We start from the raw sequence: 27,301 nt of genomic DNA, 5'->3' as shown, positions 1-27,301 counted from the left end.
GTTTCTCTCAGGCCATGTACACACTGCAGCTAAATATGATCATCACTCCTTTTCTGAGTGCTTAATCCTGTTCTGCACACAGCAGGTATTTATAGGAGCGATAACCTCATTCTATAACCAAATGTACATCTGGAAGATTCAGATGTGAGATACGTCTTGACCCATTCGCAAATTTGGATACCAGTTTAGCAGATACTTACATCCAAAGTGACTTACAAATGAGAAACATAACAAGCAATTCATTACAGAGCCAACAATATTTATAGCACTGATGTAGAATTCAATTTTCATGTAATCAGACCAATATTTTGGCTAAGAACTGTCCACTTTAACTGAAAGAGACTGTTTGAAGTGACCAACCACAGTCAGTTTTGTTTTTAGAAGCCATTTAAGACATTTAAGGTTGGAACATTAAAATTAATGTTCATCAAGCAGTAAGTATTGATTATTTCACATATGAATTGCTTTGAATTTCAATTTAACTTCCTTGCATTCTCAATTCAATTTCAGGAATGAAACTGGAATAAGGCATTTTCAGTTCTGAATGGTGCATAAACTGGGTAAATAAGACTACGTTTCCGGGCGGACTGGTAAGGCAGTTCCTAGAAGCAGGTCAATGAAATTAAAACAGCAGGGTTTTGGATAGCTTTTGCTAGTTATGTGTGCAATATGCATATGACGGTCTATGAACGAACGGTGCGTGGTATGAGCGCATGAGGCTGAGACTAAACTTGCATTAATATGGTGCCTCGGTTTACTAATAACTGCCAAATGATAATGGTTTTTCCAGCATTGTTGTTATTTGTTCACTAAAACTGAATCTAAAAGTATTAAACAATAACTTTTAAATGATTTTAGATATTGAAATAAAACTGAAACATAACAAAATATAAATATTAGATGAAACATTTTAACAAAAAACGGATATAAAGTAGTAAGCACTAAAATTGCTAAAACTAAAATAGAAATAAAAATAAAGCTAAATAGAAATATAAAAACAAACAAATAAAAATAAATAAATAGAAATGGTTTAATCACATAAAAGATAAATAAATGAAAACTGAAAATATGAAAAAAAAAAGAAAAAAAAAGCTCATTCAATAATAAATACTTTAATAGTGTAACTTTAGTTTGGTCCAAAAAAACAAACTATTACACTATTATTAACTATTAGTTAAACTATTGTCATCCATGTTTCTTGTTTACAGCCAGGAGACGCCAAAACATGAGGAATTCACTCCTGCAAATAAATGCGGTAACACAGTATGTACATGGCCTCAAAGAACAGCCCTCGCTGTGGACTATACCTGGACTAAACTGTAACGCACAGGTTTGACAGTGATCCTGAATCGAGAAGAGGCCGTCTCACCTGATCTTGCGGCTGCCCCGCGGCCGTTCTGATTGGACTGAGATGTAGCTCATGCTGCTGAATCGAGACGCACTGCTGGTTCTCGACACAGCGGACACGTCGCTGACATCACTGTCCGAAGACTTGGCCGAGAGGATTTCTCCCCGCTGAGGATCCCTGCCCGAACGCTGCAGAACAAACACAACACATGCGGTCAGGTGCTTACAGACAACAAACAGAAAATACAAAGGGGTTAAAGGGCTTAGAGGCGAAGTGGCGCTTTCTTTTTCACTTATCTGTCCAATAGCAAATGGGGAGAAGGGCAAAAATGACGGTAGGATTTTTTGGGGGGTAATGTGAAACTATTGTTACTTTTCTATGCATTACTTCCATGCTAGTGGCACAAAAATTTCACACAAAGTAAGAGCTTAATTTAAAATATATACAATTAATTAAAATAATGAATGATAATAATTAAAAAACAATAACAACAGCAGCAATAATAAAAAATAAAATAAAATAAACAACAACAATAATAATAATAATTCAAAAATAAATGATAATTAAAAAATAATAATAATAATAATAAATTCAAAATAAATAAATAAAATTAAAAAATAATTTAAAATATCAACAAACAAACAAATAATAATAAATAAAAATAAAAAACAATAACAAATAAATAAAAATTAATTCATATAAAAATAAATACATAATACATGACTAATAATAATAATACAATTCAAAAATAAATTCATGAGCATTCCTTAAGCTCAAACTGTACAATATGGGTTTGATTCCCAAGGAATGCATGAACTGATAACATGTTTACCCTGAATGCAAAGTAGCTTGTTTTGGATAAAAGCACAAATACATAATTTTTAACAAAAAAAAAATTTATTTAATTTTTAAAAAAATTTTAAGTACCCTAAAAAAGACAACAAGCATCATTAAAATGAAAAGCCACTGCGTTTACACTAAGGAATTCCTGGCTATTCTCTCTTGGATAGACATGGAGAGGTACAGTATTGTGGGATCTTGTGTAACATTTATTTATAAATTGCTCATGGCTCGCTATGCTGATTATAAACATTATGTCCTAAATGGCGCCTCTATCAGACAGACCAAACAAACCGAGTCTTTACCTGCTTTTAATAGAATCCTGCCGAACTCATGGGCCTGTACAATGCTTCATACCACACACTTAAAAGGATACAATGGGAAGGCGATATGGCTGTATATGGCACTGAATCTCAGCACAATGTCTTGTGTACACAAATACTAATGTATATCCTGAACAGAGACCCTAAACCTGGAAGACTATATAGACCTATAAAAATTTCACAACTGCGGGAAGTGGGTCACCAAACACACATCAAGTTTAATCTATGATCACTTAAGTTCAAATAAGCATTGTGAATGGCTGAAAAGTGCTCTGCTTTTCTGACTACCTGGACCTAGATTAACTTAGTTAGCTAAACTAAAAGCTACAAGCAAAAAGTAGCTAGCTAAACTGATGCTTTTTAAGGGGGTTAAAGAAGAGCTTGGAAAATACAATAAAATAAAATGATATAAAATAAAATAAAATATATACACATACACAAGCATGCATATATTTTAAGATTAATAAATCAAAACAAAAATGACCTTGTCTATGTGAACATTTAAATTTTTTAAAGGGAGAGTATTTAAATAAAAAAATATAATACAAATATTAATTATTATTATTATTCAAGCAACCAGGAGTATTATTTCACTGTGATGATCTCAAGTAGCGTGACTGCAACTTAAACAGTTAAATTGATTCGAAATACAAATATTACAACTAGAAAACAAGAAAACACACTCATTTATCTAACGGAGTTTAAATGAGTGATGAACAGAAGCATTTACTTACATTAACTATAGTATAACCATTTGAATCATTTAAAAAGTTAGTTTTGAACAGTTTTTCACATTAAGAACTGGAGCAGTAGACCACATTTACTTGCCTTGTGATAGTCCTGTTCCAGTCTGGAGTCTGAGCCCGTTCCCTGTTTATACTTGTTCATCTTCAGTTTCATCTGCCGCGTCCGCTCCTCAACATCCATAGCACCTATGGATCACAGCAGACGTTTTTGGAAGGTTGTTGAAAAAGTGCCTCATTAATGAAGCGTCTGAATGAGGTGGAATGGTTTAATAAAGAAATCTTTCCCATCTACAACAGTAATGCACAACGCTTTGTTTTCCTTTGCTAAAGTAAGGAAACTTTGCTTCCTTTGCTCTTATACACAAACTCGCGAGACTAGCATATCTCAGAGGCTGCGCATACGTGCTGCGTCATCCGCCGGAACGGCTTCAGTGTGTATGACAGTCAGCGGAAGTGAGAGAAAAGTGTTTATTACGTTTGAAATATGGATATTTTTCTTACAAAAACTCATGGATTCGCTACAGGGGGCCTTTATTCACCCCCCAGAGCCGTCTGCGGCACGTTTTATTATGAATGCGCGAGCTTTATTTGACGACTTGTGGACTGTTCAACTGCAACACTCGCTGAGTGCCATTAAACAGCTTGAAAGATCAAAGACAATTTTTAATATAACTCCGACTGGATTCGTCTGAAAGAAGAAAGTCATATACACCTAGGATGCTTCGAGGGTAAGTAAAACACAAGCTAATTTTCATTTTTGGGTGAACTAACCCTTTAGTTACCATCTGAGCATATGAGACATCTGTCTGTTTAAAACCAAACTGTTCCATCAAAAAAAAAAAAAAAAACATTGAAATGCCTGTTACCATTATTAAAGAAGCTGCTGTGTAAATTTCTCCACACATTTTCATACTGTAAATCATGCAGCACAGAGAAGAAAAAAATATATAAATAAAATTATTGTAGCAAATTACAGAGGGGACAGTACGGTGTTCAATAATCAAGAAGCTAACTAATCTTTTTTAGGTATTTTTATGAGAGTTTGCTTGTGTAATAAACTCTTCACAAGTCACACAAACCTGACACACACTTTACCGCATCTGAATGTTAAAGAATCATTCACTATTAATAAATCAGAGCATAAAATATATTAAGTGCATGTGCAAAGTTCAATTAAATTATTTTGTGGTATATTTTAGAGTTTAGTATAATTTAGTACTAAATACATTTCCGCCGGTTTCACAGAGAAGGCTTAAGCTTAGTCCTAGACTAAAGTGCAAGTTTCAACTGAAAGAAACTTGCACTGACTGATCTTAAAATATATCAGTGCCTGTCTCAAGATGCACACCAGTAATGTTTTTTTCAAAGGCACGTTTATAAAAATGACTTAAATGTCCTAATTGAACTATGGCCTAATCCTGGTTTAGGCTAAACCCTGTCTGTGAAACCGGGCCTTAGTGTTCTAAATGTTTTTAGTATGTTATGTGGTCGCTAGGGTACTCTAAATGGTTGCTAGGGTGTTTTATGAGACAGTAGCATGTTTTTATGCAGTGCTAGGGTGTTCGGTGGGTTTTTAACATGTTATTTGGTCGCTAGGGTAAGCAGTTACAAGGGTATTCTAGGTTGTTTTCAGCATGTTACTATACAGTTTCTAGGGTGGATCCTTACTGGCCCGAGTCTCTGTAATACTAAGACTAATACTGAGACTAATTTTGGGTTTAAAGCACAATTTGATGTTTGTTCGTATAGCAAAAAGTCATATAAATGTCTGAAACCTTTCCGACTGCAAAGCAACAAGCTACAACTAAGCAGCCCGTTTGCACAAGCAACTACAAGAACTACACCCGTCTTTGTCGGCGCAGGTGCCATAAATGTCATTAGCAATTTTTTCTTTCCAATAGCAATTGTGCTGTTAAGTAATTAACATGTTCAGCAAATTACCCAATGATTAGTGCTCTCAGAATCATTAGATTAATTGGATTTAATTGCAGCGCTATAGTGTAAAGTTCATACATGTAGGATATTTTTTTAGCTTAATGCCACCTTCACAACTGAAATCACTTTCAGAAAGCTTTGCAGCATGGGAAACCTTCCTCAAAGTCAATCCGTATTCAAAAGTTTAGATATCTGCAATGCCAAAACCATACAACACACTTCATTCTCTAAACTCTCTCTATTGCTTTAAAGTTGTTCAAAGATAGATTGGGGGGTGGGGGGCACCCCATTAAAAAAAAGGATGAAAGTTGATGCAAATAAAACTGAAATTGACATTAACACCTTCTGAAAATAGCTACGATGTGATATATCTGCACTTATGCTGTCAAGAAGCCAGCTTCATTAGCTCAAGCCATAACCAAGAACGGGTTCAGGAGGTAAAAAATCCCATTCCTGTTCTCCATAGAGAAATTCATTTTAAACAACAAAGTAGTGTGATTCAATTTCATTTATATAAAATAGCATTAAATAGCCAAATTACCCATCATTCTTAGGAGAGATCCACTAATCAAAAAATGCACCGTTACTGTGGAAATGAAAATCTCTATAAAAAAAAAGCTCATCATTGACTGTCCCACTGCAATAAAACATTATGAATGACAAAAAACAATCAGTCTCAAACTCTCACACAGCTTACATTTGTATATATACAATACTGTTCAAAAGGTTCGGGTTAAGAATGTTTGTTTTTGAAAGAAATTATTACTTTTATTCTGCAAGGACACATTAAAATTGATCAAAATGATGAAACTCTAAATGGCAATATTGTTTGCTGTTACAAGAGTTCTACTTCAAATATATAATATACATTTATTCATAAAAAATAAAAAAAAATAAAAAAAAATCAGCATATTAGAATGATTTCTGAAGGATCATGTACTGTGGAAATGAAAATCTCTATAAAAAAAAAGCTCATCATTGACTGTCCCACTGCAATAAAACATTATGAATGACAAAAAACAATCAGTCTCAAACTCTCACACAGCTTACATTTGTATATATACAATACTGTTCAAAAGGTTCGGGTTAAGAATGTTTGTTTTTGAAAGAAATTATTACTTTTATTCTGCAAGGACACATTAAAATTGATCAAAATGATGAAACTCTAAATGGCAATATTGTTTGCTGTTACAAGAGTTCTACTTCAAATATATAATATACATTTATTCATAAAAAATAAAAAAAAATTTAAAAAAATCAGCATATTAGAATGATTTCTGAAGGATCATGTGGCACTGAAGACTGAAGTAATGATGCTGAAAATCACAGGAATTACATTTTTAAAATACAATAAAATAGAAAACAGTCATTTTAAATTGTAACAATAGTTCACTGTTTTTACTATATTTTTAAGCAGCTTTAGTCAGCATAAGATCCTTCTTTTGAAAACATTTAAAAATCGTACTGATCCCAAACTTTTGAATAGTAGAGAGAATATAGGAATATTTTGAATAATTTTCATATCTATTGTTTTATAATTGTTAACAATAAGTTAAAATGACTTGTGTACCATGCTTGATTCAATTATGTCATTAAGAATGTTTCAGTGCTCACAAAAGACATTAAACACACAGTCTTAAACACAGTTTCTGATGTTAATTCTTTTTTTTTTTTTTTTGAAGTCCCTATGGAGAACATGATTGGGAAAAATAATTCCAGAACCAAGGCTGCTGAAAAAGTATTTTATCACTCAATGAACGCCACTATTTTGAAATGTTTTTAAAATAACACACGATCATAATCACACATGATTATGACTAGAGCTGATAAGGAAGCTCAGGAGCTTCACAGCAAACAGTAACTCCTACGATTTGCAATAAAGAAACTAGGTGAATAAAACACTCATAAAAAAAGGGCAGAGAGAAGGAGTGATGGATTTAAAAGCCAGTGAAGACAACCAAACAGCAGAAAGAGATGGTGTTCGCTTTTCAGGCACAGTCCCAGCATTTACTCCTCTATGGTTTTTACACTCATTACAACATAGAAAAATGATAACAGCTACTGTAGATTTGAATAGATTTAACTGTGTACTGCAGTGCAAACTGGTAATGGTTGAATCTCACAAAGCGTGTCAAAAAATGTCCAGCTCTATATACACAATATATGTAAAAGTGTATTCTAATTGATATCGTATTCCGTTATTAATATTATTGATTTATATTATTTTTAATGCATATTATAATTTATATAAAATTAATTTAAAAAATAATGTTTTAATATATTAATATAATTTACTAAAAGAAAATTAAGCCTTTTTAATTAACACACACACATGTATATAAATTTTTTTTTTTGTACTATTAAGATATTTTGCACTGACACAGTGCCCAAATCTCATTACTTAAATCAGTTCTAATTTTTTCTTTTGAATTGGAGGGGAAACATATGGAAACTTGTTTCTGCTACTGAATTAAACATAAAAAAGCTAAATAAGAGTTTCTTTTCTCACAATTGTTTTTTTCACAATTGCAATTCTTTTTTCTCAGAATTGCGCACTTTAAACTATCAACTGTGAGTTATAAAGTCAGAATGGTGACTCGCAATTGTGAGAAAATATCAGAATGGTGAGCTTTTTTTCCTCAGAATTGGACTTTATGAATCACAATTCTGAGAAAAGAAGTAGGAATTACGGAATATAAACTTGCAAGCTGCAATCATCTTTTTTCTTTTTTTTATACCATGTACGGAAACAAGCTTCCATTGAAAAGACATGTTCTTTGTGAGATTAACCCTAATATTCACACTGCTCACTGACCTGCTGGAATATCCATTAGCTCGTCTAAGATTCTCTAGATGACAAATCAGTTTTTATTTTTGGGTGAATTGTTCCTGAACGGGAGCGCGACAAACAGAGAGGAGCTGGGACACGGCGTGGAGGAAAACAAAAAAGGCAAAGCAGAAGAAAGGACAGACCTGAGTTTGTCCGACCGAGGGAGTCCGTGTCTTCTGGGAGGGAGGGGGGGTGAGGGGTGAGGGGGTCACATCACAAAAACAGATGGACAGACAGACAGAGGAGAGGGGTGTGAGAGGAGGTATGCAGAAAGAAGGACGAGAAACCAGGGGCAAAAACACACGGGAGGGAACACATCAACAACAAAAACACCACACAACAAAATGAGGGACGCACACGACAAGCAGATAAAACCCACAAACACAAGTTCCATGATAGAAAAGATCATTAAAAAAGAGAAAATCAAAATAAATCGCAGTTCAGAGGGAAAAGTCCTGCTTCAAAACAAACCCTGAAACACTAGAGGAATGTTAATAGAACATGCAGTCAGGAATAAATTAAAAAAGACCTGTGGAAAGAAAGGAGGAGGACAGTCTCCACAAACCCTGAAGAGAAATAACCTTCATTTGACAAGACCAGGTCCTGACGCCAATCAGATGTGTTTTTAGGGACATTTGGATGTTACACAACACTCACAGATATGCGACAATATCAAAGCAAAATAACAACAACCATTCATTGAACAAAATTATTATTCTGGCAGTTAATTTGTTTAAAGCAGTACTTTGAAATGTAAAATCGCATGGTCCTGATTGGTTTAGTTTTGGGGTCAGTAAGATTATTTTTTTTTTAAATGTATAGTTTTATTCAGCAAGGGCTGAAAATACAGACTTTTGTGGACAGTTTTTTTTCCACAAAATATGAAGCAGAACAACTGTTTTCAACACTGATAATAAGAAATGTGTCTTGAGCAGCAAATCAGCATATTAGAATGATTTCTGAAGGATCATGTGACACTGAAGACTGGAGTAATGATGCTGAAAATTCAGCTTTGATCACAGTACACTCTTAAAAATAAAGGTGCTTCACGATGCCATAGAAGAACCTTTTTTGTCTAAATGATTCCATAAAGAACCTTTAACATCTGAAGAACCTTTCAGTGTCACATAAGGTTCTTTGTTCTTCAGATTATAAAAAGGTAAAAAAGAGATGGTTCTTAAAAGAACCTTTGACTGAATGGTTTTTTGATGAACCAAAAATGGTTCTTCTATGGCATCGCCGTAAAGAACTTTTAAGCACCTTTATTTTTAAGAGTGTAATAAATTACATTTTACAATATATTCAAATATTCAATTAAATTGTAATATTGTTTCACAATATTACTGATTTACTGTATTTTTGATCAAATAAATGCAGCCTTGGAGAGCATAAGACTTCTTTCAAAAACATTTACCAACATACCAAAACTTTTGTGTGGCAGTGAACAAATACACTAAATCAAAAACCCCTGACAGCAGTTTTATCATTGGTGGCCACTGAATTGTTCTACCATTACTGACCCTGCTTTAGACACTCCAATTTGATAAAAAAAATAATTAATAAACAAAAAACAAAAATGCTTTCTTTGCAGCTAGAGTGGACAGTCTGCAGGTATTTGTAATGTATATCATCTGCAGCAATGCATAATGCATCACACCATGAATGATGCATAAATCTCTAAATGGCCACGAGTTTTATACAATTTAACTTTAATACAGTCACATCACATCAGAAACGGTCGCAAGTCGCTCATTTCGCCTTAAACAATGAACTGACTGAAACTGCAATACAAATTGCTGTCACTTCCCATTTACTGTAAGCATGCCAAAGCTAAATGCATCTACCTTAAAGAATATCACACACACACACACACACACACACACAAAAAAAACACTATAGTTAATCTCAAAACTGACTACAAATAAAAAAACAAATAAAGGTTCTTTATTGGCGTTGATGGTTCTATGAAGAACCTTTAACATTCATGGAATCTTTCCACTCTGCAAAAGGTTCTGTATAGTGGAAAAAGGTTCTTTAGATTACTAAAAATGTTTTTACACTAAGAAAAATAATGGTTCTTTTAAGAACTGCTCACTGAAAGTGTCTTTGAGGAATTAAAAATGGCTGGCATCACTGCAAAAAAAAAAAACCCTTTTTGGAACCTTTATTTTTAAGAATGTAGTGAGAACTTCCTAGACTTTACTCATCTCTGAATCACCCACTGGAGAAAAGTGTCCTGCTGATCCAGTTTAGCCCTATATCCCAGAATCCTTGTTTAGATCATTTGTTCAGTGCTGGTTTAGAATCTTTTATAATGGCTCTGAAGTCTAAGGCCACTTTGCGCTAATTGGACACCCTCCTCCTCTCCATATTCAAATTCTTTATCCGTGTCTTCACAGAGAACACAATCTGCTGATACGGCTCATTTTTTTCTCAGTTCTTCATTGTTCTCTTGAGCTGTGCTTTGATTCGCCGCAGCATTAATCATGCCACGACCCTGCATGCATGATCTTGTGTACCCAAGCACATTTTATATGCATTAATCACCCTCAAGATGATGCCATTCCACACAGACGGATGCACTGATGTTACATTCATTAACCGGACCTGATATGGACCCTGTTAACCCCCCAACACACACACAACCATCTTATCAGAAAGCTATTCTGGACCGAGATCCTGAGAGCAAGACAAACGCTGTCCTGCTTTGCCACCGACGATGCTCGTCTCATTTGCATTTAGCTCAGTAATACATTAAATACAGTGATGCAGTGCACATTTCTTTCATATCATCTTTCAAAAAAGAAAATAAAAAAAAATTTCAGAGCAAAAGAAACATAAAATTCACACTAATTTAATGCACATCTCCAGCATTTTAAGAAAGTTTTTTTTAGATTTTTTTTTTGGAACATACACTACCATTTCATTTTATTTATTTTTTTTTAAGAAATTGATACTTTTATTCAGCAAGGATTCATTAAATTAACCCCCCAACACACACACAACCATCTTATCAGAAAGCTATTCTGGACCGAGATCCTGAGAGCAAGACAAACGCTGTCCTGCTTTGCCACCGACGATGCTCGTCTCATTTGCATTTAGCTCAGTAATACATTAAATACAGTGATGCAGTGCACATTTCTTTCATATCATCTTTCAAAAAAGAAAAAAAAAAAAAATTTCAGAGCAAAAGAAACATAAAATTCACACTAATTTAATGCACATCTCCAGCATTTTAAGAAAGTTTTTTTTAGATTTTTTTTTTGGAACATACACTACCATTTCATTTTATTTATTTTTTTTTAAGAAATTGATACTTTTATTCAGCAAGGATTCATTAAATTGATCAAAAGTGACAGTAAAGACTTTTACATTGTTACAAAAATAATTCTATTTCAAATAAAATATATTACAATTTTTAAATATATTAAAATAGAAAGTTTCTTTTTAATTGTATAAATTAAACATTTTATAAATTATTTATTTAATACATAAAAGACCAAAAAAATCTTTCAAAACAACCTCAACTGTTTGAATGGTAATACATATTTTTTTTTTTTTACTAAAAAATAACTAATCAATAAATTGCATTTATGATGTTTCTTGAAGGAAAAGATAATAGAGCTAAACTACTGTGATTTATTTATCTAGACTAAAATTATAGATGATCTTTATTTTATAACTAATTTGGTTTTAGATGTAAAAGCAACCAAACAGTGTGTTTTCTTTAATGTATAATTTACGGGTGGGTTTATCGAAAATAGTTGATATTACAATAATAGATGGGTGGCGAAAAACCTAATAATTCAAATAAATACACAGCAGTGTCAGTCCATGACCGTCTGTATAGAAAACCTTGTGCCAGATTGTCTATTGACCAGCTGACTGACTTTCACCTTCCTCATTTACTCCACCTGACTGTATTGATTGCACTTATTCATCCAGAGATTTAGAGCTTGAAGCCAGAGTTCAAAATCATTCAGAGGAAGAGCGGAAAGAGCAGACATCAAAAGTGACAGTAAAGACTTTTACATTGTTACAAAAATAATTCTATTTCAAATAAAATATATTACAATTTTTAAATATATTAAAATAGAAAGTTTCTTTTTAATTGTATAAATTAAACATTTTATAAATTATTTATTTAATACATAAAAGACCAAAAAAATCTTTCAAAACAACCTCAACTGTTTGAATGGTAATACATATTTTTTTTTTTTTACTAAAAAATAACTAATCAATAAATTGCATTTATGATGTTTCTTGAAGGAAAAGATAATAGAGCTAAACTACTGTGATTTATTTATCTAGACTAAAATTATAGATGATCTTTATTTTATAACTAATTTGGTTTTAGATGTAAAAGCAACCAAACAGTGTGTTTTCTTTAATGTATAATTTACGGGTGGGTTTATCGAAAATAGTTGATATTACAATAATAGATGGGTGGCGAAAAACCTAATAATTCAAATAAATACACAGCAGTGTCAGTCCATGACCGTCTGTATAGAAAACCTTGTGCCAGATTGTCTATTGACCAGCTGACTGACTTTCACCTTCCTCATTTACTCCACCTGACTGTATTGATTGCACTTATTCATCCAGAGATTTAGAGCTTGAAGCCAGAGTTCAAAATCATTCAGAGGAAGAGCGGAAAGAGCAGACAGGGTCAAGATCAGAGAGGTCAGAGGTCAAACCTGTCTGAGCAGTCACGTGCGTCTCCTCCTGAAGGCCGTTAGACGAGTGACCAGCACTGACCACTGAGCTCTGCTGGTCCTCCCATTTCACCTCTTATCATGCAGGCCATTGACAGAGAGACACAGGCAGCGTTAACATACGGCTCGATGTGTGTCAGAGAAACTGAGAGATTGTAATTCCCTCATTTTTGTGCAGGTACAGTGGCCAAACTTCCTTTAGTTTCACATCAAAACTGTGCTTGTGCCATTTCTTTTTTTTTTTTAAATGCCATTTGGTTTGATATTTTGTATCTAATGCAATACATCCAGACTGGCTTAGATATTCAAATACTTTTTGAATCCACTACATATTTCATTCATCAGTGTTTGTTTCTGAAATACAGTCTCTGGACGTTACTCTTCTGTATTTAGTTTCTGCAAAAACAGTATATTAAGCTGGCTTTGTAAAATAAAATAAATCAAAAGGTTGAAGAGGTAGACGGAGTAATTCTGGTGATAATTCAGCACTAAAGCAGTGAACAGCTCCTTTCTACACATGATTGAGCGTCATCTGCTGGTTAAACCATGTAACTGCATCCTACTAATCAATTCAGTCTGCAGAACCACTGATTTACACTTATATCAAAATATGAAATTCTATAACATCTAAATTTCACTCTGTAGCATGAGTATAGCAACATCTTAAAATGACTTTAAACAGAACAGTCTTTTAAATAAGCTGAATATCTATCTGGCTGTATTTAGAGTTGGAGTCACTAGCTATAGCGCACAACATTTATCCAGAAACAATCCAGATCCATTTAATTCAACACAATCTCTCTAAATGTCCCTCATTATTCATAGCAAAATGCATTAAAACACTGACAACCCACACAAGAGAGAAAGATATATGAGAGACGTGAAGAGGGAGAGACTGACCTAGAAACAGACAGAGAAAAACCTAGAAACCGACTCATCCATGCAGAACTCATGCAAGATCAATCCTTCATCAACATTTCTGAGCAAAGAAAATGCATTTTAAAGATGTAAGGACTGGGCAATAAGTAAAAATCTCCCTAAATTAACACAAGGAACAATTATTAAACATTTGCAATTCATATGTGCCAATATAAAAACACATAGGCCTACTAATAAACAGCTTAGCTATAAACGGAATAACAGAAATTAATCAAACTTAGCAACTCTAACCCTACATTTTTTGTTTTTTTTTGGTATGCACTAAGACTTGAATTGCAAATTAAGAAAGAAAATATGGTAATATGGTCAAGTTTGATTTCATGTTCAGATTTTAAAATTAATACATTGTGATTTTTTGGATATATTGCCCAGTCCTTAAAGTGAGGAAACATCCTCTTAGAAAAGACAATATTGTAAAGCTACACTGCAAACACACGCCTGGAGAGACTTGCCTTTCCTGCCGTTGACCACAGGGCCGTTTGGCCTCATTTCACAAGCTTTAACACAACAACAGGAGCAATGGAGTAAAAACATTGCAAGAATTCCCACAAATGCACAAAATACTAGTCAAATCCTCCTGTACACTCATTTTGAGTGCCATATGAAAAAAAGATGAGAGTATTTCAAACAGCTGATGTAGAGTAAATACCAGTTGGACAGAAAGCAGAGATGGATGCTGGGAAAGAGGCAGACGCACACACACTCCCAACAGACCAGATCTTGTGACAAATACGACGGATGTGGCAGATGGGAGTGGAGGAAGTGTGATCGGTTGGAAAGCGTGCCTGTTTGTGTGTGCGTGCGTGTGTCTACAGCTAATTTTTCATTAACAAACCTAAACCTGATGTAAACCTGAAGTTATGTATGAAGTGAACTGACCACAAACCAGAACCCAGGTCTCATGATACACAGTGCCTTTTGGGGTCAGTTCATATATAACTCAGTTGAAGTCAGAAAGTAATTTTATTGTATTCATTTTAAGAAATGTATACTTCTATTCATGAAGGATGCATTAAATTGATAAGTGAGAGTAAAGACTTTTATAATGCTACAAAAGATTTCTATTTCAAATAAATGTTCTTGTGAACTTTCTATTCAAAGTATCCTGAAAAAAAATGAATCACAGTTTCCACAAAAATAATAAACTGCACTGTTTTTGACATTGATACTGATAAGAAATGTTTCCTGAAATGTCTGTTTTGCAATTGCATATTAAAATATATAAAAAAAGATATATTAAATTGTAATAATAAAAATAATTGCTGTATTTTTTATTAATTAAATGCCTCCTTGATGAGCATAAGACACGACTTATATGAAGCTGCCAGACTGTCTGTCTGTCTATCGATCTATCTATTAGGAGTAACAGAGTAAAAAAACTAAAAAAAAAACTATAAACATAAATGAAATTATATACAAGCTTTTTTTTTCTGAAAATTAATGATTCTCCGATTTTTTTTTTCTGAAATGAAAAAAAAACCAAAAAACATTCTAACACGTGTCTCCTCTAAACTTTTCAAAAGTTTACAGTCTCAAACTGTCTACACTATCCACATTCATTTTATTGCTCTATACTCTTACTGCATGTCAAAGATGGTCTTAGCTGCATCTTTTTGTATTTCTCCGAAAGAATCAGAGAGAAAAACGATTCTTAACTGAGACCTCCGTATGAATAAAATTTTGCAAAAACACCATTTGAGCAATAATGCAAAACATTGTTAGCAAAATGGAACAACACATCTGTAAAATCAACCAATGACTGCAAGACAGAAATCTCTGTGACTGCTTCTAAAACAACACAAAGGTCACTGGGGAAACAAAAATACATTTGGAAAATCTTTTATCACAACATTACACAATCACTGTTACAGGAAGACAACGGAAAAAACTAAAACTACCTGTCTACGTTCACATATAAACAGAGTTTGCAATGGACCTGGCTTCATAACCTCTCAAAGAAAGCTCTGACGCAGCATTTGATGGGTCCGAAATGAAGAGGGAATTCAGCAAATCTGACTTCCAAAAAGCTCTATGATCTAATTCTAGAGCCGTCTATAGAGGAAACACCAGCTCAAGACCATTGCAGAAAGGTTCAATTCAATCAGAAGCTCCTTCTGACAGATTAAACCTTCACAGATGTGTTACACACCTGGAGAAGGCTCAAGTTCTTCACCTCCGTCTTCTGAGAGAGGAATGAAAGAAGGAAACATCAGAGCGCACATGCAACTAAACCACGCATGTCATTTGCATGATCATGTGTGTCGCCCGCACTCAAATATAACAACAGGAAGTGACTGGTGCACAAACTGTGTCATATTCAGCCAATGGGGTAATGGAACAGTGCAGTGTTGTGATAATGCATAACAATCCCTATAAAATGACAACAATTCACACTAAAGACACTTTTTTTAGTTTGGTTTATTTACTGAAATGACAAGCGCTCTTGTCTTCTACTTGACACAAAGAGGCTCCGCCCTCCCATGGGGGGGGAAAACCAACTCTGTTACCATTGTTACCCATTAATTTAAATGTAGACAACGATTCAAAAAATTTTGCTATTTTTTAGAAAGAACAAAACTGGATTTTCCATGCAAAAACTAAATCAAAATTGAATTTATTATTTTTTGGGGCTTTAAGTCGATGTCTGTTGAAGTGGTACATGAACACAGAGATTACTGGAGCAATCTTTTTTCAAAGAAACAAAAAAATAAAAATTTTGTTTTCTAGTTCAAAATTTCATATTTATTGTATGTTATTTGATTTTTATATGATTTTTATTTATTTTTGTAACTAGTTGTAAAAACGGTTGACAAAATAATATTTTAGCATAATTTTATAAGTAACACTTTACAATAAGGTCCCATTAGTTACTGTTAGTTAACTAACAGTAACTGACCATGGTAATTTCTTAAAGTATTTATTAATCTTAGTTCATAAAAGATACAACTGTTGTTAGTTCATGTTAGCTCAGGTCCATTAAATAATATTAAGAGATATAAACTTTTGATTTTAATGATATACAGTATAAGTATATGTTAAAAAATAACATTAACTAAGATGCTTTGGAAGTATTTTTCATTATTTCATGTTAACTAACGTAGTTAACTGATGTTAACAACTGTACCTTTTTGTAAAAGTTGTAAAAATGTTGGCATTTTCTAATTATAAAAGTATATTTTTCCTGCTCAAATTCTTATTTCAACAGAAAATTATGAGAGCCTGTTCTAGTACACCCCCAAAACAAAATCAAGACTTTGTAAAAGAGCATAGGACCCCTTTAATGCTTTTTAGGCAAGTTTTTCTTTCTAAAAACAGTCAAATTCTTCATGTCCCCAATTAAAATGAGCAGGTAACTACTGTAACTGGGATTTGATGCATTGCTGACTGTATCTATAGCAAACCACAACTTTTGCCGAGTCAGTTCTGCAGTCCCATCTCTCAAATAAACATCTCCGCATGAGCAAGAGCCAACATGGAGACAAAAAGAAGCTGCACAAAAATGCAAACGTACTTCTTTCCAGCGTCCCTTTTGGAGGTAGTTGTGGGAGCTGTCGTCCTCTCCTGCTGTTCACGGGGGTCCCGGTGGGGCTGGTCTGAACCGATCCACCACGAGGATGCGCCCTAGTAGACAAAAATAATCACCATCATTACCGTTGTTATGTGCATGTACCTTAATGCTATAGCACAAGGCATTACCCTGAACATTGACAAGAAACTGCCAATTAAAACAAAGTATTATAATAGGACATTAAACAAAAAGGCATGACACGATTTCAGAGTTGCTCTATGAAGAATCAGCAAATGAAAACGAAGTTGCTATAACTTATGTAACTACTATACATTTTAAAAACAGGGAAATTAACAGTTAAAAAGCATGTGCTGAAAAGGAGTTGTTGAGTCAGTCATATATATGATATTTCACATATACATATGCTGTAAAATCATGCACATCCATTGGAATGATGCTGAGGATTAAAATAACAATAATAAAACAAACATCATGGTTTTCCATCAGCATTTTGTATAAAGTAAAACAAAATTATTTGTATAATCATGACGGTAGTACCATTATATATATATATATATATTTATATGGTAAATGTATTAATATAGATGTCTGTTAGTTGGTCTGTTTTAATCATCGTGCCAATTTCTATAGCCTTAAATTATCCTTAAATGATAAGATATGCAGTATAATAATAAATAACTTATTAATAATAATATTTACACTACCATTCAAACATTTGGGGTAGGTAAGTTTTTTATATATATATATATATATTAGTCTCTCATGCTCACCAAGGTTATGTGTATTTTGATAAAAAAAAAAATACAGTAAAATATTGTGAATTATTACTACAATTTAAAATGTTTTCTATTTTAACACATTTTAAAATGAAATGTATTCCTGTGATGCAAAGCCGAATTTTCAGCATCATTACTCCAGTCTTCAGTCTCACATGATCCTTCACAAATCATTCTAATGTTAACTTATTAGTTTTTGCAGGATTTTTGATGAATAGAAAATTCAAAAGGACAGCATTTATTTGAAATAGAAATTGTTTGTAATATTATAAATGTCTCTACTGTCTCTTGTTTTTTTGTTTTTTTTACCTTTATGTGATAATATTTTTTGATCAATTTAATTCATCCTTGCTAAATAAAACTATTAATTTCTTTAAAAAATAGACCAACTAGTCTGCCATTTTATTCCAAACATTAGATTTAGTTTATATGCTCAAATATTCAGTAGTACTGTATGAACATTTACTACATTTGACAAAATGCTTGATGCTTTGGCACATGAAAGTGAGTCTTCCACAGTGATGCTGCAAGAGAAGTGTGCGTTTTTCTCCGCCATCACCAAAACCAAACAAAACATATTAGGATTCGAGACAAAAAGAACCAAACGTGGGAAAAACAAATGAGTTAAATATCACAATACAGGGATAACAACCAATGGAGATCCCACGCCACTCACTGAAAATATAACTGGTGTAATTTGCTACTAAACAAATCATTAAAAAGAAATGAACAGTATCTGGTGCATCAACAAATATGAGATGGAGCAGATATAACAGCACTGCTGCAGAGAGGACAAAAAAAAATCAAAGGGTTGGTTGATTGGATGCAGAGGATCTTTGCTAGCACATGAAGGATGTTTTGTTAGATTAGTCAGGGCTGTTTTGCGGGGTGAGCGGCTGCTTTGATCTGGGTCACCTCGATAAGGCAGGGGAGGGTGGCGCGGAGTGTCCTGACGGCAGGGAGGGCATCGATGATCTCATGTGGGGGCCGTCGGGTGGCCGCTCTGTGGAGCGAGAGCGACTGTACATGGGCCGCTCCAGCACGGACCGCTGGTCTGCAGAACGGGACCTGTGGTGATTCTCGTGCCTGTCTGGAGCTCCGTAATTCCTGGAGAAACGTGATTGTGGGAAACAGGGCGATGTTTAGTGTGGGTGAGGTCGGTTGGGTCGGGCTGTCGGGAGGTCTGCACTGAGGTCAGGTGCACAACAGGTCGTGGTAAAGTTGTCTCATATTTGGCACTTGGAAGCAACCAATGTATAAGTGGAACCCAGCGGTTCTGTACAGTGACATACTTTAATCTGCTTATTTTATAAGACTGAAAGATACATTAACAGTCTCATTAAATTCAGATTAGGACAATGAAATCCAAAATCACAAATTTTACAAAACTCAAATCACAGAAGCATACAAATAAACTAGAAATAGATTAAATGAATAAACAAATTATTATTAAAAACTGTGGAAGGAAAGATTACTCTCAGATTATTCCCACATTTTTACTGAAGGAAAAATCCCATCCATTTTATTCAGAGAGAAAAAGATTTTCAGAGATAGATTCTGGTTTCTGCATGTTTTATGAAGGTAAATTGAATACTTTTGAAGACCTTTGTAAGACCAAATATAGAATATTTAAGGAATAATTTGAAATGTCTTGTATTAGAAACACTTCAAAGTTCAAAAATACAACTTCTAACAGATCTCCATTACTTTTTAATGTATTTTACAAAAAAAAAAAAAAGTGATGTTCACCCTCTGTATTTTTTTCTTGTTTTCCAGTGTAAATGTCTAAAGATTTTTAAATCAAAATACATTTACTTGAGAAGCAAAATTACAAATTCTTGTTTTGTGAGAAATTGATCAAAAAGAAGTGAGAATTTGCATAAACTCACCTAATTGTGTTCAATTTCTCAGAAATCAAGACTTCATATTTCAATAAGCATCTCAAGTATCCGACCTCCTTATCAATTATTGATGATTTTTTTTTTTTTTTTTTTTTAAACATCCCTATGGAGAAAATGAATGGGAAAAGTACTTCTGGAACCAACACTGTTAAAAACATTTGGCACAGTATAACTTACAGTAATGCACAAGACCACACAGAGACATGTGTAGTGTATGAAAAGTTGTCCAGCATCAGAACACTGATGTATTAATTACTGAGATAAATAAAGTGACACTGTGTAGTAAAAAAAAGGGCTGGTAAATAATACAAAAAATAAATAAATAATACAAAAATAAAAAAATGAATAAAATATCCGTTTACGGTTTAAAAAAAGAAAGATTTTTAAGAATATATATTTTTTAAATAATATTTATATTTACTCAAATTAAAAATGTTAAATGACAGACAGCTTTAACAATTTCAACAACTCCTTAGGATCCCTAAAGGAAAGATCAGGGAATGGGTTGAAGACATGACAAGCTGCACAAGCTCTTTTATTTTAATTCAAAACATATTATTAGTATTACAACAATTTAAACCCTGCTAAACTATTTGCGTACCTCCAAAGTTCAAAGAATAACAGCCAAATTCAGCTGGGAAACTTTAATTATAATATCATTTATCATATATTTAAATATAACAATATAACTTCAATGTTTTGCTTGTTTTGGGACAAAATGTTTCTTGATTTGGGCATAAACGTTCTTATCATCTTACAAAATTTTGTAAAAAATAGACTTTGCTATAGATGTAGGATTGTTCGGTAGTGAAATTGGCCCAGCTCATGACAGTGCAGCAGGGATGCTCTCGGTGTTGGATATCATCCCATATAATGTCTTCATCCTGAAACAAAAAGGCTGTCGACATTTTAGACAGGCCATAAATGGCTGACCCAAATAGACTGCAGCACCGGTACCCCTCCATGTCACTGTACGCCTCTATGACAGGCCATCCTAGTGGGACGAGGTAACCTGACCACCACCCGCTGATTGATGGAACACACACTATTGCCACAGCTGCCAAAAAGATGCAGATATTTGGAACTGACTCACATAAACCCCCAGAGTGTGCATTACACACGGCCTCAACTTTATCAGGGTTTAAAGGAATAATTCACACAAAAATGAAAATTCACTCTCAGGCCACCCAAGATGTAGATGAGTTTGTGTCTTGCTTCTTTAGATCACTTGCTCACCAGTGAATGTTTTTTTTATCAGCTGTTTGGACTCTCTTTCTGACGGCACCCATTCACTGCAGAGGAACCACTGGTGAGTAAGTGATCGAAAATGTCAATATCTCCAAATCTGTTCCGATGAAGAAACAAACTCATCTACATCTTGGATAGCCTTGAGGGTGAGTACATTTTCAGCAAATTTTCATTTTTGGGTGAACTATACCTTTAATCACACAACATATCTTTGTTAAAATGTTTTATAAATGTACATACAAACATCAGACTAATGTACATTGCTAGTGAATAACAAATGCTGGACAACTTTTCACACAAAACACCAAGTTTAAGCGCAACTACGATCCCATTAATAAGCTCAAGGTAGTGAAGTACTGGAAACAAACTCATCTACATCTTGGATAGCCTTGAGGGTGAGTACATTTTCAGCAAATTTTCATTTTTGGGTGAACTATACCTTTAATCACACAACATATCTTTGTTAAAATGTTTTATAAATGTACATTAAAAACATCAGATTAATGTACATTGCTAGTGAATAACAAATGCTGGACAACTTTTCACACAAAACACCAAGTTTAAGCGCAACTACGATCCCATTAATAAGCTCAAGGTAGTGAAGTACTGTATTTATGTCTGTTTTACATCATCTCTCACAGTTTATTAAAACAAAACCTGAGCTAGCTGTAAAAATGAGCGCTCAGATTCTTTATGATGATCTTATGAGAAAATGACAATGATGCTTTAGAAATGAATTAAAGGCATACAGTAGCTCACCATTCTTACAAAGACAAAAGCATGTTAGGTTTAATGGTGTATATATTTTCCAACTTTTTGGGGGGAAATATATACATTTGCAAGGACGGTGTACATTAGGACAGAGGGATGAGGAAGTGCATGTGCTCCTATTTGAGCTAGTTTTCTTTGTTTATCTTTATTTCCTAGGTTTTGGTTCATTCAACCTCATGTCGACATTTATGAGCCACTGGTGAGCTGTTGATTTCATGTGCACAACATCATTTTTACATTATTAAAAAGTTCACACTTTCTGCATTACAGTTCATTGAATATGATGAAATTCATCTAGAAAATAGTTTTTAAAAATGTACAATTAAAATTGTTTTAATAATGAAAAGTAATAATTCAAATAAAAACCTTAACTAACATGAAGGGGAGAATTCATATGGGATGTTAATTTAGAAAATAATAACAACAACATTTATTTTTTTACACTTTTTTTATTACTTCTGTAGCTTTGGGGAAATTATTTCTGAAATAAATATTTTGCTTATTTTTGTGCTTTAAGCTATAGTAATTTTATTTTCAATTACAAATATAATTCATTCAATACTGAAAAAAATTTATTAAAAACTATTTAAATTTAAAATATTGAAATAAATTATGGGTTGAGTCACCTGTGAAGAGTGCTTTTCATGATGCAAACAGTTTGGAGAAATTAAGTTTTGGAATAAATGAACAATTAAGAGTGAAAAATATGTCTGAAATTTTGTAGTGGCATCGTCAAACCAAGAATATTTGCTTTTGCATGTTGCTGTATCCACAAGTGTCTGAGACCACTGTCAAATAACAAACTACAAAAAATTACTTGGAAAAGTGCACCTTTAAGAATCTTGTATTATACAGTTATACTAGGACATACAGGATGCAGTCACTGTCATACATGAGGTTGTGAAAATTCTCAATGTCAGAGACCCTCATGAATACAGGTTTTCAACTACACTACAAAATAGTATCAAACTGGTGGCATCTTATCACGTCACGATTATGAACAAGTTATACTGAAAACCTGGATTCGTTAAAGTTCAGAGGAAGTGAGGGTTTGAGAAACGCTGATGTGTTAGTGGCGGCTCTTAGCTGGGAGGTTAATGGGGACAGACACAGGCAGCAATGGCTCTACCTGAGTTCCTCCAGCTGACTGTCATGAGGCTGACTGTGTCGGGTTCGAGGTAAGGTGAGAAAATGACTGCAGGCAGATGGAGAGAATTTACTTGGATTTTCGGGAAGAGAGATGAAAAGATTTGAGGGAAGAGAGATGATCATGTTTTCATTGAAACTGATGATGATGGGATGAACCCAAACTTTATGTGGAAGAAATGTGATTACTGTTCAATGACACCAACACACGCACGTCTAACTGTATCAAGAACAAAGATAATTTTAAAACACTGTTCTGATAATGCCATTAAAGGGGCTCTAGAAAACAGGATTTCCTTGCACTTAATTTAAACTATGCTGTAGAAATAATCAAATAAATAAATAACAAAGTGCCCTTCAGGATGAAAAACTGCTACAAAATATAGCCCCTTTAAAGCAAAAATCTAGTTCTATTTTTATTCCAATGCTTGCTTGCTTATTAAGAAACACTAAATAACTTTTCACAATAAATGAGTAAATGAATAAATTTAATATAATCAATAATAATAACAATAAATAAAAAAATAATATAAACAAATAAATTATATTAGTAACAACAAACAATAAATAAATAAAAATGCTATACAAATAACAATAGAAAAAATTTATAAAATGTAAATAAATACCATTATAAGTGCACTTCAAGATGAAAAACGGCTACAAAATAAAACCTTTAAAGCAAAAACCTAGTTCTATTTTATTCCAACGTTTGCTTGCCTAAATAATTTTTCACAATAAATAAATAAATAAAATTACTATATCAATAATAATAATAAATAAAAATAATATAAATAAATAATATTAGATATAATAATAATATAATAATAAATAGTGATCGACCGATATTGATTTTTTTATAACCGATACCACCCACAAGATGGCGGCGTTTATCGGTGAATCCGATATTACAAAACCGATATCCGATTATGGTAACATGCTTAAATATCGGGAGAAATATCGGTAAATCGATATATCGGTCGATCTCTAATAATAAACAAACAAACAAACTTGTCTAACATTATAAGCTACAAAATGTAAAATAATATCAACAATAAAGCCAATGCTTGCTGGCTTACTAAAAAAATAAATAAAATGACAAAAAAAATTTAAAAACCTAATTAACTTTTTGCAAAACAATTATTTAGATAGGGCTTTGTGACTCAAAAACACAGTTTGAGAGGTGCATGATCGTTGCTGATTCAGTGACACTCACACACTGTTGTTACACTAGATCTTGTGTGTTGTGGAGTTCTTGAATCAAATGTTAGTGATAAACCAACACCCTTAAACTGTGGTTCAAATGACTATGAAGAGAAAAGGTTAAGACAGGAGAAGAGAGATCTGTCTTACCTCTGAGTAGGGGGCATGCTGGGAGACCGTGAGCGCGCTCGGTTGATGTCGGCTGACCGAGAGCAGTGATTGGACGATAAGACCTGCTCAGGCACAGAGAGGGTGGAGCTCTGGAGGTCCCTGCCGTTTCTATAGTCTGGAACAAAGAAAAGAGAGAATTAATGAACATCTGTGCACTAATCATCTGTGGCAGCGAAGATTTTTACTACATGTACTGTACTTCATTTTGAGCAACTAATGCAAAACTGCTAAAACGTTTACTGATAGCAATTTAAATAGGCTTTAATAAATAAAGTCCTTCAAGCAAAAAAAATGTAATCGTACTAGACCATCTATTTAACAGTATTTCATGATCTGTTGTATGCTGCAGTGTATTTTTCGTAATAACAGGTTCTTAAATTGCTGTAAAAGTAATTTTTTAAAGCCAATATGTTCCAGGCATGAATTAACTTATTAACTTGAACCGATTCAATCAGAAAACAGCTTTCACCACCCAAACCAGAATAATGACTTTTTCCTCACGCAAGAGCCGTCAACCCACTCAGCCTGATGGCATTTCATTACCCAGCATTCAGTGCGGCCACGCTAAGGTCAGTGCCTCGCATGATTACAAAAGCTTGATGTTCAACTGACTGTATCGCACATTAAAACAGGCCGACGATAGAACATTGTATCAAAGAGAAGTTTGAGGAGGGATTTTCTGTCTTTCCAATGGCTTATTATTTACTTTTTATTAAGAACTTACAACTGATTCTAATAGAGTTTGATGTTTTCATGTTGCTAAAGGTGTATACTCTAATAAGTATACTAAATATGTACCAACCAAACATTGGATAATTAAATAGTATTAAATAAGTATAATATTTCTTATATTTATCTATGAAGGACACTTTTGATGCCTTAAAATTATACCCATAACTAGGTATCTTAAAAGGCAGCATAATGATACACATTCAAAAAATGCTTTTGAAATAAGTCTATTATACTTATCAAGGCTGCATATATTTAATCAAAAATACCATAAAAACAGTAATATTGTGAAATATTATTACAATTTAAAATAACTATTTTTTATTTGAATATATTGTAAAATGTAATTTATTCCTGTGATGCAAAGCTGAATTTTCAGCATCATTACTCCAGTCTTCAGTGTCACATGATCCTTCAGAAATCATTCAGATATGCTGATTTGCTGCTTAAGAGACATTTATTATTATTAACCATGTTGAAGATCGTTACTGTCACTTTTGATCAATTTATGCACCCTTGCAGAATAAAAGCATTAATTAAAAAATATAAAAATTGTACGGACCCCAAACGTTAGCGTAACTTCTGTAACAACTTTTGTGTCGCCTAAAATGTTTTCTAACCAATTCAGCTCACTAGCATTTGGAACAGAGCACCTGTATCTATTACAGTTTATTTTATTTTATTATATATATATATATTTATATTATATATATTATTATATATATATTTCAGCTTTTTAGTTTTGGTTCACCCACAAATATTGGAAAATAATATATTTTTTAACAATAACAACACCAATACTGCTCAATATTCAGCAAGTAGTAAGTCATGTAGTATGTATTATACAATGCAAATTATTTAAAACAGTAGTATGATACATATACAGTACATGCAGTATACATTTTATACTAAATGGTATAGAGTAAGCAGTATGCTATTTTATTAAAAACATACTAATACACTAATGCGTAAAACGGTACACATTTTTTTTTTCACATGACCTCATCACATGCGTCCAGTTATCATCATTTGGAAATTAACATGGTTCTGTGAGAAGTTTGTCTTCAAATGCAAAGACTTCACATTGAACAAATTTAGCAGTAAATGTCTTCATCACCTCTGTCAGAGGGTGTCATTTTCACCGTGTTCCTGCTAACATTTTACCTGATAGGACGCCAACACCATCCTCACAGTCATAGTCTGAGAACTCGCTGTCACTGATCCTCTGAGACCCTACAGCAGAAAAACAGACACACAGAGAGACACGTGTTAGTACGGTCTGAAGCGAGACGGGATCATCTGATGTAGCCGATCTCTGCACTATAAACATATTTATATAATAACTCCATTCCAAAATCTCATGAGCTTTCTATCTACGGCCTACATATTGGGGCATATTCAAGATAAGAAACAAATAAAATGAAATGAAATAAAATAAACTAAAATGGACATACAAATAAGTAAGAAAGAAGTAATTAAATAAATAAATGTTTCACCTCCAAGTATTGGTTAATAATATTTTTATTTAAACTTTTACTTGAATTGTATTTTTAATTAAACAGAACTATTTTTTTTATCAGCCCTTTTAAGGAAATGAATGAAAAATAATATATTTATAGTTGATATTAGTTGCCATTATAGTTGTCACAATCTCATTTTTATTCATTTTATATTTTCAGTTTTCATTTAAAATTTAATTTTGTAATTTTAGTATACTTAAACTTATTTCAGCATTTTTTTTCACATCAGCTTTATTACAGTTACCATAAATTATATTTTTATTATAATAAAAATATTATATATATACACAAAACAACACAGCAACCAAAAACCAAGAAAACTCACTCTTAAAAGAGAAGAAACTAAACTAATTCAAAGGCATTTCACACAAAGACGTGTTATACACAAAATAAAACTTTGTTTTAGAGATATTATATTATCACAGCTATACAGAACTGGTAACTACAAAGAAAGGGAAAAAAATGAAACGACCAATTAGGACTGGGTTGTATGAAGGCATTTATCGCAGAATGATAGAAAAATGTAGAGTTCTCTCTTTACCGTTTATACCGCAAGAAGATATACAGGTGCATCTCAATAAATTAGAATGTCGTGGAAAAGTTCATTTATTTCAGTAATTCAACTCAAATTGTG

General features: G+C 33.1%; 1 protein-coding gene across 1 annotated transcript in view; it reads right to left on the bottom strand.

The window, feature by feature from the left end:
- Positions 1-27,301, bottom strand: part of LOC107709709 (regulating synaptic membrane exocytosis protein 2-like) — a 171,978-nt gene that overhangs the window by 35,584 nt on the left and 109,093 nt on the right. The window contains exons 21-28 of the mRNA XM_016514305.1: positions 26,312-26,380; positions 24,398-24,533; positions 23,031-23,096; positions 18,897-19,088; positions 17,188-17,297; positions 15,826-15,858; positions 3,340-3,443; positions 1,370-1,536 (exon numbers count right to left, since the gene is read on the bottom strand). Of these exons, the coding sequence (XP_016369791.1) occupies positions 1,370-1,536; positions 3,340-3,443; positions 15,826-15,858; positions 17,188-17,297; positions 18,897-19,088; positions 23,031-23,096; positions 24,398-24,533; positions 26,312-26,380 (877 nt within the window). The remainder of the gene's footprint in view (positions 1-1,369; positions 1,537-3,339; positions 3,444-15,825; positions 15,859-17,187; positions 17,298-18,896; positions 19,089-23,030; positions 23,097-24,397; positions 24,534-26,311; positions 26,381-27,301) is intronic.

The sequence above is a fragment of the Sinocyclocheilus rhinocerous genome, unplaced genomic scaffold (assembly GCF_001515625.1).
Source record: "Sinocyclocheilus rhinocerous isolate Xijiao unplaced genomic scaffold, SAMN03320098_v1.1 scaffold282, whole genome shotgun sequence".
In the NCBI taxonomy this organism is placed as follows: Eukaryota; Metazoa; Chordata; class Actinopteri; order Cypriniformes; family Cyprinidae; genus Sinocyclocheilus; species Sinocyclocheilus rhinocerous.
The sequence above is the reverse complement of the archived record's forward strand: the minus strand, read 5'-3'. Positions and strand labels throughout refer to the sequence as shown.